Source organism: Protopterus annectens, chromosome 12.part0 (genome assembly GCF_019279795.1).
Source record: "Protopterus annectens isolate FY-2018-M chromosome 12.part0, PAN1.0, whole genome shotgun sequence".
In the NCBI taxonomy this organism is placed as follows: domain Eukaryota; kingdom Metazoa; phylum Chordata; order Ceratodontiformes; family Protopteridae; genus Protopterus; species Protopterus annectens.
The window spans coordinates 1,376,194,638-1,376,208,691 of NC_056746.1; the positions used below are offsets into that span (position 1 = coordinate 1,376,194,638).

Genomic DNA, 14,054 nt, shown 5'->3' on the forward strand with positions numbered 1-14,054 from the left:
GGAAGAACAGCAACCTGAGAGGCCCCCTCAGCCTGACCCGACTCCTGAGAGGCCACATCTTGCAAAATTAAAGCCTCCCCCTGAGACTCAACTGAAACCTCGGCCAGATCCACAGATTCCACCGTAGTTTCTAAAGAGCCGACGTCCGGAACGGACGACTCATCCTGCCTGGACTTTAAAGATTTTTCTTTGCGCTTCTTCGCGGTAGCGGGAGTCTGATCCGACAGCATATTATAATTGCACCGCTTACCGAAGACAAGCCTAGCGCAATCTAACCTACGTTTAATGGTGCGCTTATTAAACCTAGCACAAAAGCGACACCCGACTACGTCGTGCTCAGGTCCCAAACAAGGAATACAAAGAGTGGTAATCCCTATGCGGTATCTGTTTCCCACAAGAAATACAATTATTCACTTTCTGACATCCGGAATTAACTGAGGCAAGAAAAAACAAAAATATTCCCCAACGGGGTACTTAGCCCAACTTGGTTTCGGTCTGAAACTCAGAATACGAAAATTTCAGAACGCCGAACAGCACTTGCAGACGCTGCTTCTGCATCGGACCATGCGGCAAAAAAGACTGAGGATATGACATCAGTCATGCGCTTTAATACCCTGACGCTCTGATGTCAGATCTGAGCGCCCATGACAGACGTCAGCCTAATACTTTGGTATTCGGGCCGACAGAGGACAGCGGACTACCCATATGTAAGGACTGCAGCAATGTGAGATGAAGAACATCTGCACCGTAGGAGGGGCTGTGGACTCTGGTTCTGAGACTGTTGTCAGTGATTTTACTTAGGCTTCAGTTCCATGGAAACTTGGCCTTTATATGATTTTGGTTCATAAGACACTGGAACAGAGTGGCTCCTACTCAGATTCTTAGGAGGTTTTGACACCACCTCAGGCAAATCCTCCAAAAAAGGAGTTAACAACCCTGTGAATATCAATGTTTTTACTCTGCCAGGCTGCAGGTACTAAATCCCCTACAGAGCTCACAGGGAAGCAGAATCTGTAGTGTGGGACTTACAGTAACTGCAGGAAAGATGCCCATCAGGAGTTGGCAATCTTCCTGCCACATTTGTCAATGTTTAAATCTTGTGGGTAGCTATTTTGTTAGCCATAGCCGATAAATCACAAGGGTGAACAGTCGTTCATGCAGTCACAGACCCGCACAACGTAGACAATAGCGAGTTTTTTTTTTTAAAGCATACCAACAATGGTAAGTGTAAGAAATACCCAAAAAGGTAAAAAAAAAAAAAGGGAAACTAAATACCAAACAATGGTATTTTAAGAGTTACCAGTGGTAAGAGGCAAGGCAGTGGCCTATGCAAACTATGGTGAGTAAAATTACCAAAAGGTAAAAGGATAGGTAAAGCAAGTGTCACTAATTTAATAGTACATATTAAAGAAACTACGAAATATCAATAGGGGAGCTATAAAAAGGAAGAAATACAAGAAATAAAAACAGCTCGAGATCACGGCCTAATCTGTCTTGAAATTCTACGCAGAAACGTGATCTGAAAGGAAGAGGTGCACTATGGGTAACCTTAGCTCCAGAATTTGATTGGTGCAAGTTTGTTACAATGGGAGTCGGTTCAGAGGACAGAACTGAAACCAAACTGTCAAGAATGACCAAGACTGACATCAGATCCTACATTTACCAGTTTCTCCCACATGTTCAATGGACTTTTGTAAATCAGCATGTATGCAAGCCCACTATCTTGGGCTGCCAATATTAACCTTTCTTTTGGTTTGAATTCGCCTCTCCTCAACCATTCCTGCATTCGATCCTGATCAACATGAGGTTCCTCCAGGAGTTTATACTTGCAACTATATTTGAGCATTTTCCACATCTCTCGCCTTCTTATTTGATCCTTCACCTTCTATTTTTTTTTTGGCACATTCAGTCGCTACCCGATTTAAGAGACTTCTGGTTTGGTTTCCATTCATGCTCGATGCCGACATGCTTCGACTAGACAGATGTGTGCAGTCCCACGACTGCAAATCTTTACATGTAATCAATTTTAAGGAGGCTCACACCTCCTTCAGAACAGGGAATACAATCTTGGTATGCACTGATTTTTTATAAATCATTTGAAGGCCATGAAACATCCTTGTTTTCCTATATAATCTATCCAACACCTTTTGGGGCTAGTCAATCACTCCAAAACTAAGTTAGGACAGGAAGAGCAAATTGGTTTGTAGCTTGAATTTTGTTCCTAGATGTCAAGTGTTTTCATTAAAGTCTTCTAAAATATTCCTTACAAAATTTTCACTTTTGTTCATGTTTTGATAATCAATTCCCAAATATTAACGCACTCCCTCTTGCTCAAGTTTTTATATAATATTCTTGTCCAAAACTAAGATTTTCTTGGTGCTGCAGTTTTCACCCTTTAAAGGTGAATAGTTAATCACTAGGACAGCTTTCTTAATAGGCCACTAAGCCTAGACAATTTGCCTCCCAAAGGTTAGAATCAAACACTGTACTTTTTGCCTGTGTCAAACACCTTAACCATTATACCCACCCCTGGTTGCTTTTACACATCAAAACCAAATAGTCAAAAACGAAAGCTGAAACCAAGGTAGTAATGGATGCACGATAAATGAAATCCAACGCCAGAAGTATGTGAAATTACTTTAATAGACCACAAGCTCCACAAACTCGTTCACATGCTCATTAGCACTCAAGAAAAATCTTGACTGGATGGGAAATAGGAAATTCACCTGGGGATCACCTCTGTGGCTCTGCAAGACAGTGGCACAGGAAAACTTTGGGTGGCAAAAGTCAGGGTACCTTTTTGGCTGGGCTTGTACAGGTCCCAGGGCCGATAGCCTAGTACCTACCTATGAACCAGATTTTTCTTGAGTGCTAATGAGGAGCTTTGTTTGATATACATAGGCAGTTTGTTCCAGAGTATGGGAAGTCTCTGGGACAGGAATCTATCCCTCCAGCATGATCTGTTTATTGTGGTGACAAGGTTTAAGCCCCTAGAGCATGTAGGAGGGATTGGGATTTCTTTAAGTGGAGCATGTCCAACAGCTCTGGGTTTGACATAGCTTTGTATGTTAGGCAGAGATCGCCTCGGAGTAGGCGATATGCGACTGGGTAAAGCTGGAGTTTGAGACTGTTTGCATAGGGCATCTGTTTGAGGCCGGTAATCCTCAGGAGGTATTTCTGCAGCCTTTCCAGTTGTTGCAGATGTCTTGTGAGGTACATACCAAAAGGGGCATTGTACTCTATAATGGGTCGAGTAGAGGGGGACAATGACCTCTTTCTGGACGAGAAACCTTGTGCCGAGGTGTGCCACATAGGATTTCCTGACCTACTGTGGCGATGTGATCAAAGGAGAGACTACTGTCCACCTGTGCCAAGGTCTCATCACACTTTTGGTGTCAAGTATACTACCACCTATGTTGTAAGTTCATGGGTACAGAGTTTTTACCAAAGGGGATAACAATACACTTTTTGGCACTGAGCTTGAGGCCATGGCTTTGACACCAGGCATCTGTCTCCATGGCCCTTTGTAGGATGTCCACATAGTTAGGAGTTTCGATTATGGCTCCTAGTTTGCAGTCATCTGCGAACTTAGCCAAAGACCTTCTGTGTTTGGTAGATACCAAACAGGAGAGGACCCAGGACTGAACCCCTGTGGTACTCCACTGTTCACTGGTCTGAAGTCAGATTTGGAGTCTGCTACTTTCACAGTGCGAGTTCTGTCAGTGAGCCAGTTGGCAACACATCTTGTGACATAGGGATTTATACCTACTTTAGTGAGTTTCTCTCTAAATTCCAGAGTGGGGGATGGTGTTGAAAGCCTTGGCAAGATCTAGATAGGCTGTGTGAACCACCTTACCCTAGTCTACAGCTTTGGCGACTGCTTCAAAGTCATCCATCAGGTTCAGGAGACATGATCTGCCTTTAACAAACTCGAACTGGGTGGGGTCCAGAGTTTGGAGATTACCAATGTCTTAAAGTTCCATGATACATTCCAAGGCCTTGCAGACCAGGCTAGTCAGGCTAATGGGGCAGAAGTTCCCAGGTTCCTTGGTGGCTCCCCCCTTGTGGAGTGGGATAACCGTTGTGCGCCATTGAGCAGGCACAAAGCCTGAGGTGAGGCTATGATTGAACATGGTACAGGTGGGGTGCCAGTTCGTTCTGTAGTTCGTGTAGAATGCAGCCTGGGATGTTGTCCGGTCCCATGGATGCTGTGTTCATGGCTTTGGAGAGTGCAGTTTTTACCTGTGCAGCCGCGATTACAGTAACTTTGCATTCTGTCGGTATAGAAATGGGCTCTTTAGGGGGTGAGGAGGGTTAAAGTTAGCACTGAACCTGCCAGGATGTTGGCAATATCAGTTGGGTCTGTATATTGCCATTGTTCTGCAACTCAGAGCAGATCCGAGTGTTGCCATTGAGATTGACAGTTATAGAATGCTTTGCGGTTGTCTTTAGAATCAGTGGCGATTGTTTTCGTAACTAGCTTTGGAGGATTTTTATCAGGGATTGCAGCTTCTTACTGAGGCTGACCAGGGAGCTCCTCCACTCATGGGATTTTAACTCTTGCCAACAGTTTCTTCCTTCTGTTGTACAGTTTATGGCAGGGGACCACCAGATTGGCTTTTTTACTTTTGGAGGATAGAGTCTTGGTTCTGTTTGGGACAGCACGATCCATGCACTCGTGTAAGTGCTTATAAAGTGCAATTGTGTAGGATTCAGTAGTCGTAACTGTATTGTCCATCTGCATGGGTGTCATGAAGTTCAACACTTCTGTCTCAAGAAGCATGAAGTTGGCTTTGGAGAAATTTTACCATGGTTTCCTTAATGGGGGGTGGGGGCAGGATGTGGACATCTAGGGTAACTGGCTTATGGTCGGATTGGACCAATGAGTCGTTTACTTCAGGTGTGGAACGCTGGTCACTCGTTGGTAATTACTAGATCTAGGATATTGTTGCCCCTGGTGGGGGTGTGGATACATTGATCTAGGGCACTGGAGTTTACGAATTCCAGAAAGCGTTGAGCGAAGGAGTTGGTACAAGAGTAGTTTTCCCAGTTATTAGGGTGTTTGGTTGAACCCTAATATTTCAGTACATCAAGAAAAGAGGAGTGGGAATCCTGGGTCATGGTGGGGGATCTGTAGCAAGCTACAAATTGGATTGCAGTTTTGCCCAGAGTTAGTTGCACTTTGATAACCTCGGCTGCATTATGCTGAGCAACTAGCCTGGAGGTGTGGATATCACCTTTGGTGTTCCGGTCCAGGTTACACGGCTGAAGTGTGGTACGAGTTATAGCCTGGTAGTGCAGGGGTGCTCTCTGGAGCCTTAAACCAGGTCTCTGTCACTGCACAGATATCAATGTTCTCCATTTTAAGGAGTGGCTCGAGTGAGTGCATTTTGAGATTTATACTTCTAATAGTTTAATCCAAAACAAATCTTTTAGGTGAGTAGTTGCAAACAAACGGCATGTGTTAACTTACTGCAAGCAATTTTTTACTACAGTTTGATGTCCAAAGTTTACACATTCAATAAATGTGGCTTTAATCTGAGCACAGGTCCAGGTCTGAGCTGGGCTATGGCAGTCTAGGTTACAGCACCTTTTCAATATCAGAGTAGTGCAAAGAATGCCATTGCAGTTTCGCCACACTTGGTTTCTGGTTCAGATTCTGGCTGTGATTCCTGTGTGGAGTCCACATGATTCTGGCTGTGATTTCTGTGTGTGGAGTCCACATGCACACTGAATTTTAGCCAGGTGCTCTTGTTTCCCCCTCCCATACCCTCATGGGTATAATGTATGCCAGGGTCCATTGACAATTCAACTCTCATCCCAACACCAGGGTTTACACTTTGGAGGCAGGCACACTATTCCCAGTTAGGATCTATACATACTTTAAAGCATATGTCAACTCTGCTTATTGGGAATTATGACGTTTGCTTTGAACATTAAGGTTTAGACACAATGTATTTTCCCCTCACTGGAAAAAATAGTTATAAAAAAGCTCTTAAGATGCACCTCAGAGCATTTGGAACACAATTCTGACAGGTCTAAACTCAAGCTTAATTTAGTCACTTGTCCCCAACACTTACTCCAGTAGAATCTTGGCCAGTTGGCAGGGAAAAGCTCAAAAGTTGACAAACTTTGTGGGAAAAACATTACTAATCAACCTGGATAGTATGACACCAGGACTGGGCTCCAGGACAGGGGAAGGGCACAGGGAAGGTGCAAGGACTACCAATGTACAAAGGGCAGCCCATGGGGTCCCTTTGTCTAGGGCTCCATTTCACCCAAGGCTAGCCTTGACGACTGCAGACATCCAAGATGCACATAGTCGTCAAGGCTAGCCTTGACTGCAGACATCCAAGATGCACACAGTCCATAAAGTGGCAACAATGCCCGGGTATTGGGCAGTCTGTAGCTGAAAGTGACCAGTCCCATCAGTTTAATCAAGAACAATTTCTTCAATTAACAGCACAATGGTTTTACTGCTGAAAGCCAAGTTTTGGTATTGCCCCTTCTCCACTGTCACGCAGCCATTGAGTTGGTAAGGGGGATGTTGAGGGCCCCCCCAGAGAGTGCAGAGGAGTTTGCCCTTCTGCAAGACAGAGTGGCTTTCAGGGATTTTTCCTGTTGTCTGGAAAAGAGCAAATAATGAATCCATTTGATTACAGGTAATGGTAAACGGCCTGCTGTAACAGACCCACCACACTTCCATTAGCCCTACTCATTCTGTTGCTCGCTGCAGCTTCCCCCTGCTTTGGGATTACCAGCAAGTGTCAGATGAACATCCCTCCCCCATTCTGCATATACTACAGTTAGTAGTACTCCTGATGGGGCACATTAAAATTTTGATTACTCCATGCAGGGTCTTAAACGTACTCAAGGGCTGACTTCTCTACTGGTATCGCATCTTCTTAGGCAAGAACTACACCACATAAGCAAGTTTCCAGGATATCAGTAGAATTAAACATTACCTCCTGCAAGGGTTCAAATGAAAAACATGAAAACAGCATCATGACATTAAATGTACAGAGTGACCATCCATATAAAGTTGTGAAAAAAAAGTTGACTGAATGTTTAATACAAATTCAATGAACAGCAACAATTTCACTAACCTAGAACTGTTGGTCCCCTGACTCCAACCCGATCAGCTCTACATCAAAAATTAAAGTAGCATTTGGTGGGATGATTCCTGGATGTCCAGTCGATCCATAAGCAAAATCTGGAGAACAAGTCAACTTTGCCCTCTGCCCAACACTCATCTACAACAAAAGTGTTTCACCATTACATCAAGGCATCTTTCATGCAAAGTGCTTCTCATAGTTAATTAGTGCAACTATAACGTAAGCCAAGGAGCAAAGTGGAGCATATTCAAATCAGATACACATGAATGTTAATACTATACCTTTTCCCCCTTAAACTGACAGTGCGTCTATTCACTTCCCCCTTACCTATGCCTTGTAAAGATGAATATAGTTGTCCTTCAATTTTAATTTAAATGCGTTTACCAAGGTAGAACTCCGTAACCAATTACACAACGTTATCCAAGCAGAACCTGTAACAAAACAATCTTACATTTATGAGTAAGCATAGAAAAAATGGTTTATTCTACCTTATGTCTGTATTGTACATTTAGATCAGAAGAGACAAGTTTAAATTAGGAGTAAAAGTGGTGGAGATTTGAGTAGATGAGAACAAAAAGACCAATAAGATGAGAGGGAGCTAGCATAGTGGGTTTAGTGCAGTAATGGAGTGGTAAGCTGAACAGCTTAAAAAAGACAGTTTATGATATGGAGCATCTGTTAAAGACACTAGGATGTTGGGGGATGCTGGTTTATGTCCCATGTCCTTTAGATGGACAGCTGCATTCTAACCATCTTCGTGTGCACACGCTCAAGACAGTTTAGTGAGTGGTCTAGCCAGATCCTGAAAAAGGAGGTGCTGGGACTGAGAAGGATAAAGTGCTGCAGGAGGAGTATAACATTGTATGAACACTGTTTTCTTGGGAGTTGAAAGTGCTGCAGATGAAGATCCTTTTGAAGTAAATGTTTATCTGCATGGTACAACTGATCAAACATTTAGATGATTGTATTATCTGCATTAAATAGTTGGTGGTAAATGGGATGTCTAACTTGATAAAGATTAAACAGAAGTTCCTAGAATGGAGTCCCATGGGACTTGCAGTGAATGAGGAACTACTGGAAAGACTAGGTCCTATGTGTACCTCAAACGAATGTTTGAACAGTTTTTGAACCATGTAGTGGCATCATGTCTGAATCCAAGGTCAGACAGATGGACATGTAGAACTGGATATGACCATGTCAAAAGGTACAAGTCAATGAAAAGATCACCAATAAGATTGTTATCCAGTCAGGGTGCATTACAGCAGTCACTGTACTCCCCATCAGCCCAGAATCTACACTGATGGACAACCATGCATAATTTATCAAAAGGATCTTACAAAAATTTACTTAAAACAAAGTCCGAAGGTAGACACTGGTAAGAAACATGTTCAAATGCAGCCATTTAGATATAGTGCAACTAGTGATACCATTGTCATTAGTGGTACAGAACGTAAAGTGATGGGCCATTTTTCTTGCGATTCCAGCTGGGTTATTTGGCATGTTGCAACTCTTGTCCAGCATTTTGAGAAGACTAGTAGAAAATTACACAAGAGAATTTAAGCACATAATGGACATTAGGAATGGTATGTTTTAATTTACTATACTAGATAAAGTGATCCCTGGGGTTACGTGGCCGAAGAGGAGCTAGCCAGGAATGAACAGATGGCAAACTCCAGTTAGACCCCACATTATCCTTGTTTAAATTCCATCTCTTCTGTCTTGAGGTTAAAACTTCTAGCCAATTGAAATATTTTTCTCAGCTGGGTCATGTGACTTAAGGTATCTAAATGATTCACTAGGTCTGCAATCTGAAGTTCCACAAATTACGTGTGCGCAAAATTGGATTTTGTTTTTGGTTTTATTAGATTAAAATATTTTACTTTGGAATCTGTCTTACTATAGGAATGCATGTTGCATCACCTATAGAGGCCCTGGAAGAGAAGGCAGATTAGGTGGACAGACCTAGTGGAGTGGGCCTCAGGAGGGCAAAGTAGCTGTAATCCATTATAAACAGAGGCGATACAATCTAATCCACTTACCTGACCCGGACACCCCCGATGTGAGCTAGGAGAGGCGGACACCCCCGATGTGAGCTAGGAGAGGCGGACACCCCCGATGTGAGCTAGGAGAGGCGGACACCCCCGATGTGAGCTAGGAGAGGCGGACACCCCCGATGTGAGCTAGGAGAGGCGGACACCCCCGATGTGAGCTAGGAGAGGCGGACACCCCCGATGTGAGCTAGGAGAGGCGGACACCCCCGATGTGAGCTAGGAGAGGCGGACACCCCCGATGTGAGCTAGGAGAGGCGGACACCCCCGATGTGAGCTAGGAGAGGCGGACACCCCCGATGTGAGCTAGGAGAGGCGGACACCCCCGATGTGAGCTAGGAGAGGCGGACACCCCGATGTGAGCTAGGAGAGGCGGACACCCCGGTGTGAGGTAGGAGAGGCGGACAGCGGCGATGTGAGGTAGGAGACGCGGACACCCCGATGTGAGCTAGGAGAGGCGGACACCCCGATGTGAGCTAGGAGAGGCGGACACCCCGATGTGAGCTAGGAGAGGCGGACACCCCCGATGTGAGCTAGGAGAGGCGGACACCCCGATGTGAGCTAGGAGAGGCGGACACCCCGATGTGAGCTAGGAGAGGCGGACACCCCGATGTGAGCTAGGAGAGGCGGACACCCCGATGTGAGCTAGGAGAGGCGGACACCCCGATGTGAGCTAGGAGAGGCGGACACCCCGATGTGAGCTAGGAGAGGCGGACACCCCGATGTGAGCTAGGAGAGGCGGACACCCCCGATGTGAGCTAGGAGAGGCGGACACCCCGATGTGAGCTAGGAGAGGCGGACACCCCGATGTGAGCTAGGAGAGGCGGACACCCCGATGTGAGCTAGAGAGGCGGACACCCCGATGTGAGCTAGGAGAGGCGGACACCCCCGATGTGAGCTAGGAGAGGCGGACACCCCCGATGTGAGCTAGGAGAGGCGGACACCCCCGATGTGAGCTAGGAGAGGCGGACACCCCCGATGTGAGCTAGGAGAGGCGGACACCCCAATGTGATTTTTGAAAGTACTTAATCCTGTGCAGATAAAAACACAACTGTGAACTAGCAAATGCAACAATCTCGCTCAGAAATTTGGAAAGAAAACTAGTAGTTGAATAGTCTGGTTAAGATTGGCCCCTGTAGCTACCTTGGGCATAAAAGGGTTTGTATGAAGAGACATGTTATCCGTGTGGAAAATATAAGGCGGCTTAGAAGATGAAGCCTGAACTTCAGATGTTCTCTTTGCTGAGGTGGCAATGAGAACAGTCTTCCATGAAAAAATTTTTAGGTCACAATCGGTTTGAGTGAAGCTCTGCAAAACCAGTGAGATCCCATTTAGAATCCTATACTGGAGGCCTGAGAAAGATCCCTTTCAAGAAGGCCTTGCATAGTTTGGAAGCTGAAGGGCAATTGAGAACATTGCTGGAATGAAAATTAGTGACAACCGCCAACTGAAGTTTGATGGCAGAGAAGCTGGCATTGTCTTCGAAAAGACTCAAGGAAATGCAGAACATCTGAAAATATGTGCCGAAAAAGGGTCCATGTTCTCTTTAAAAGCCCAGAAAAGAAGCTTCCATTTGTTAGCATAAGCCTTCTTGGAAGCAGTTTGAGAGGCTGAAATATCTTGGACTGGGGAAGCAAGCCTGGACCTTTGAATGATCACTAGAAGTGGAGAAGCCAAGTGGTCAGTTTGAGGGACATCAGACTGGGGTGACAACTCTATTGAGTGACAAAAGGAGATCCTGTTTGGGTTCCAGAATCCATGGGGGATACTTCAGAGACCACAGGAAGGGGAAAACAAATATGGAGGCCAATAGGGACCAATGAGGATTAGCGAGGACTTCAGGCATTTTGCTTTGTGGAGAAACACCGGGTTCAAAGGTAGTGAGGGACAGGAATAGAGGAGACCAGGGGGGCCAATCATGAACCAAAGCATCCAGAGACTCCCCTGGAGGGGAGTAAGAGTGAAGTGGTTGCTGCACTTGCTGTTCTGGAAGGATGCAACTAAAACCACCACACAAAAAAGCAGTTAGGCACAAAAACCTTGAACACAAATATAAAAACAAAGGTCCAAGGCAGCAACAAGACAAGGAATTAACAGCAGTAGTAAAAATCCAAATAGAGCAATACTTAAGCACTTTCGTCCTGACAAATCAGGACTTCTTCAGAAGTACAAACTCCCTTCTTAAAATATCCCGCCAGCATCATGTGACCCCCAATTCATTTATAAGTTTAAAATATATTTCATACTCTAAGACTTAAAAAAAAATGCCAATTCACTTGTATTCGCTTTAAAAACTTACAAGTCATTCTCTTCACAAAAACAATCAAATCAATAAACAAGAAAAAAATGTAAAAAACTTTTCCTTAAAGGTTCACCTATCCAAGCTCTAATTTTAGTAGGCAGGCTATGGATCACTGTTCATTTAGTCCAGGGTAACTAAAGGAATTAAGATACACCTGCCAATACAACTCCCTTGTCTCCAGACGTAGGGTGCTTAGGACCCACCCCTAATATTTGGGGTAATCTGTTCCAAAACAGAAAATCTAAAAAAAAAAAAATGTTCCACCAATAATACGCTTAGCTAAAAGCATTATTTTTTTTCCCTTTATTAATATCTTATTCATATTCAGATATATGGTTTCAGCATCCTTCACTGTGGATGAGGGAGGGGGGTGGAAGGAGGAAAAGGTCTGCCTAATGTCAGGTCATCTGACAGCAGCCACCACCTCTGAAGATGCCTTCAGCAAAGTGGAGTCAGCTTCACAGGAAGAGACAGAAGCTGGTAAAGTATAGGCCATTGAACAGCCAGAGTCCATTGACAGACTCGCATAAAATACCTTTTGAGAGGAACTAATAGGACTGCAGCCGGGGTAGACCCTAGAGCCTTGAGTATTAGCCTTGCCGGTGCAGAAGCCAAATTCAATACGGTTGGACACCCAAACACCCAGAATCCCTGCGGTCTCAGGTGAGCTGCAGTTACTGCCATGCATTTGGTGAAGACCATAGGGGGCTGTGGCGAGTCCAAAAGCAGAGCCCTGAACTGAAAAGGACTGGCTCACAGCAGGAAGCACATATTACTCCTGGAGGGTCTATTTTGATGCGATTTTACACACTAAGTCCACCGAGTACATCCAATCATCCTTCTGCAGCAGTGGTAGAATGGAATGAACAATCACCTTTCAGAACTTCGCCTTCTTTACAAGCAAATTTAATTTGCTTAGATCCAAAATGGATTACAGTCCCTAGTTTTCTTTGGTACTAAAAGAAGCAACAGTAACTTCTGAATACTCTTTCTCCAGTCTGGACCACTTGGATGACTTTTTTGCAGTAGACTTGTTACCATGTACTCCTCCTGGCTAAGGTGGAACATTGGGGAGCATCTCTGACTTCACTGGAGAAAGAAAATAGGGAATACCAGTCTCTGCATATAATCTTTAGCACCCACTCCTGTTGTTTAATTGGTCCAGGTGGTAGTGTTCACAGAAAATCAACCCCCAACTGCCTCCATAGAGTAGCAGTCAGGCAGCACTTCAGGAGTGTTGGTAGGGCCCATCAGAGAAGGGTTGCCTGAAGCCCTGATTCTGAGGACCCCCTCTGCCCCTGGGGGGGGGTGTCTACTTCCTCCTCTGCCCTTGAAGGAAGAATCCCAGTGTTAATCTTGGGAAGAACCCTTGGATTTACCAGAACTAGGTTTTCCTTTCACTGCGCCGATTTCTAGAAAGGTGCGCTGTGGAGTGGAGAACTTGACCCCGCTGGCAGATAAGATCTTCCGTTCTTGTTCACTGCGGGTTAGGGTCTCTGACCAATGGAGAGAACAGTGAGGATCCACTGTAGGGGGGCATTAAAGGACACCTTAAAGGGCTCCCTGAAATCACAAAGCCTCATCCAGACATGTCTGAATAGCAATACCCGAGCCAACTGCCCCAAGAGGAACCTTCTATGGAATGGGAAATCGCCCTGATGGAAGAATTGGACAAAAACAATAAGTAGCTAGTCAGGGGGAGACCTTTAAGTTCTCCAGCAACACTGCCTCTGCCAGAGTCTCGTAGCTCTTGGTCCTTCAGAGGGAAATGTGCCAGGTAGTTTAATGCCCTCAGAGAAAGCGGATTAAGCATAAAATGCGCTTACCAAACTGCTCTGCAACCACAGCATCCACTGAACATCCTTGGTCTAATGAGCTCCATCTTTGGGGAAGATGGATTGTCTGGGCACCTGAGGATTGGTTCAATAAGACAGGCTCCTTCCAGGCCCAGCTGGACACCAAATCCACAAGCTTGCCCACAGGGGCTAGCACCCAGGATGTAGATGGGCCCATCCTGAAGGCCTCCAAACAGAGGATGGAGACTGGTCAACCACCTCTCTGCTGTAGGATCAACATCTCCAAAGACATCCTCCGGTGGTGATCTGAAGGATCCTTCCCCTTCAAAGTCTGTATCCTATGTGACAGAGGGGGAAGACACTGCTTCCTTTTGTACATACTCTTACAAAAAAATCTCATCTGGGATGCTCATGGGAGGTCTCTGAAAACGAGGGTGCTCTCTGGCCTCCAGACACCTTCCCCCAATCTGGATGGGTTGACTTGGAACAGCAATGACAGGTTCAAGCCTCTGATCCAAGGGAAGAGGGCAGGAAGGGTCATGGCTGAGGGAGACAAATGTGTTCTCCTGTACCAGATTCCTATGGGTAGACCAAAAAAAACCTACCACTAGGAATGCTAAAGAACTCAGAATCCCTCCCCAACTCCACTGATGCCACAGGAGAGGGTTGTTATCTCAGAGCTCTGGGTCCCTGGTAGAATTGGACCCTCAAGCTGTCCAGCACCAAGAGGAAGAGACTGCCCTGACAAAGTAGGAGCCAAAACCTTCCTCCCTGATCAGACTGGGATGTCCTG

The 14,054-nt window shown here is 45.3% G+C and overlaps 1 protein-coding gene across 1 annotated transcript in view; it reads right to left on the minus strand.

The window, feature by feature from the left end:
- FKBP1A (FKBP prolyl isomerase 1A) overlaps positions 1-14,054 on the minus strand; it is a 133,392-nt gene that overhangs the window by 87,100 nt on the left and 32,238 nt on the right. Inside the window, exon 4 of the mRNA XM_044090436.1 lies at positions 7,107-7,253. Coding sequence (XP_043946371.1) covers positions 7,107-7,253 — 147 coding nt within the window. The remainder of the gene's footprint in view (positions 1-7,106; positions 7,254-14,054) is intronic.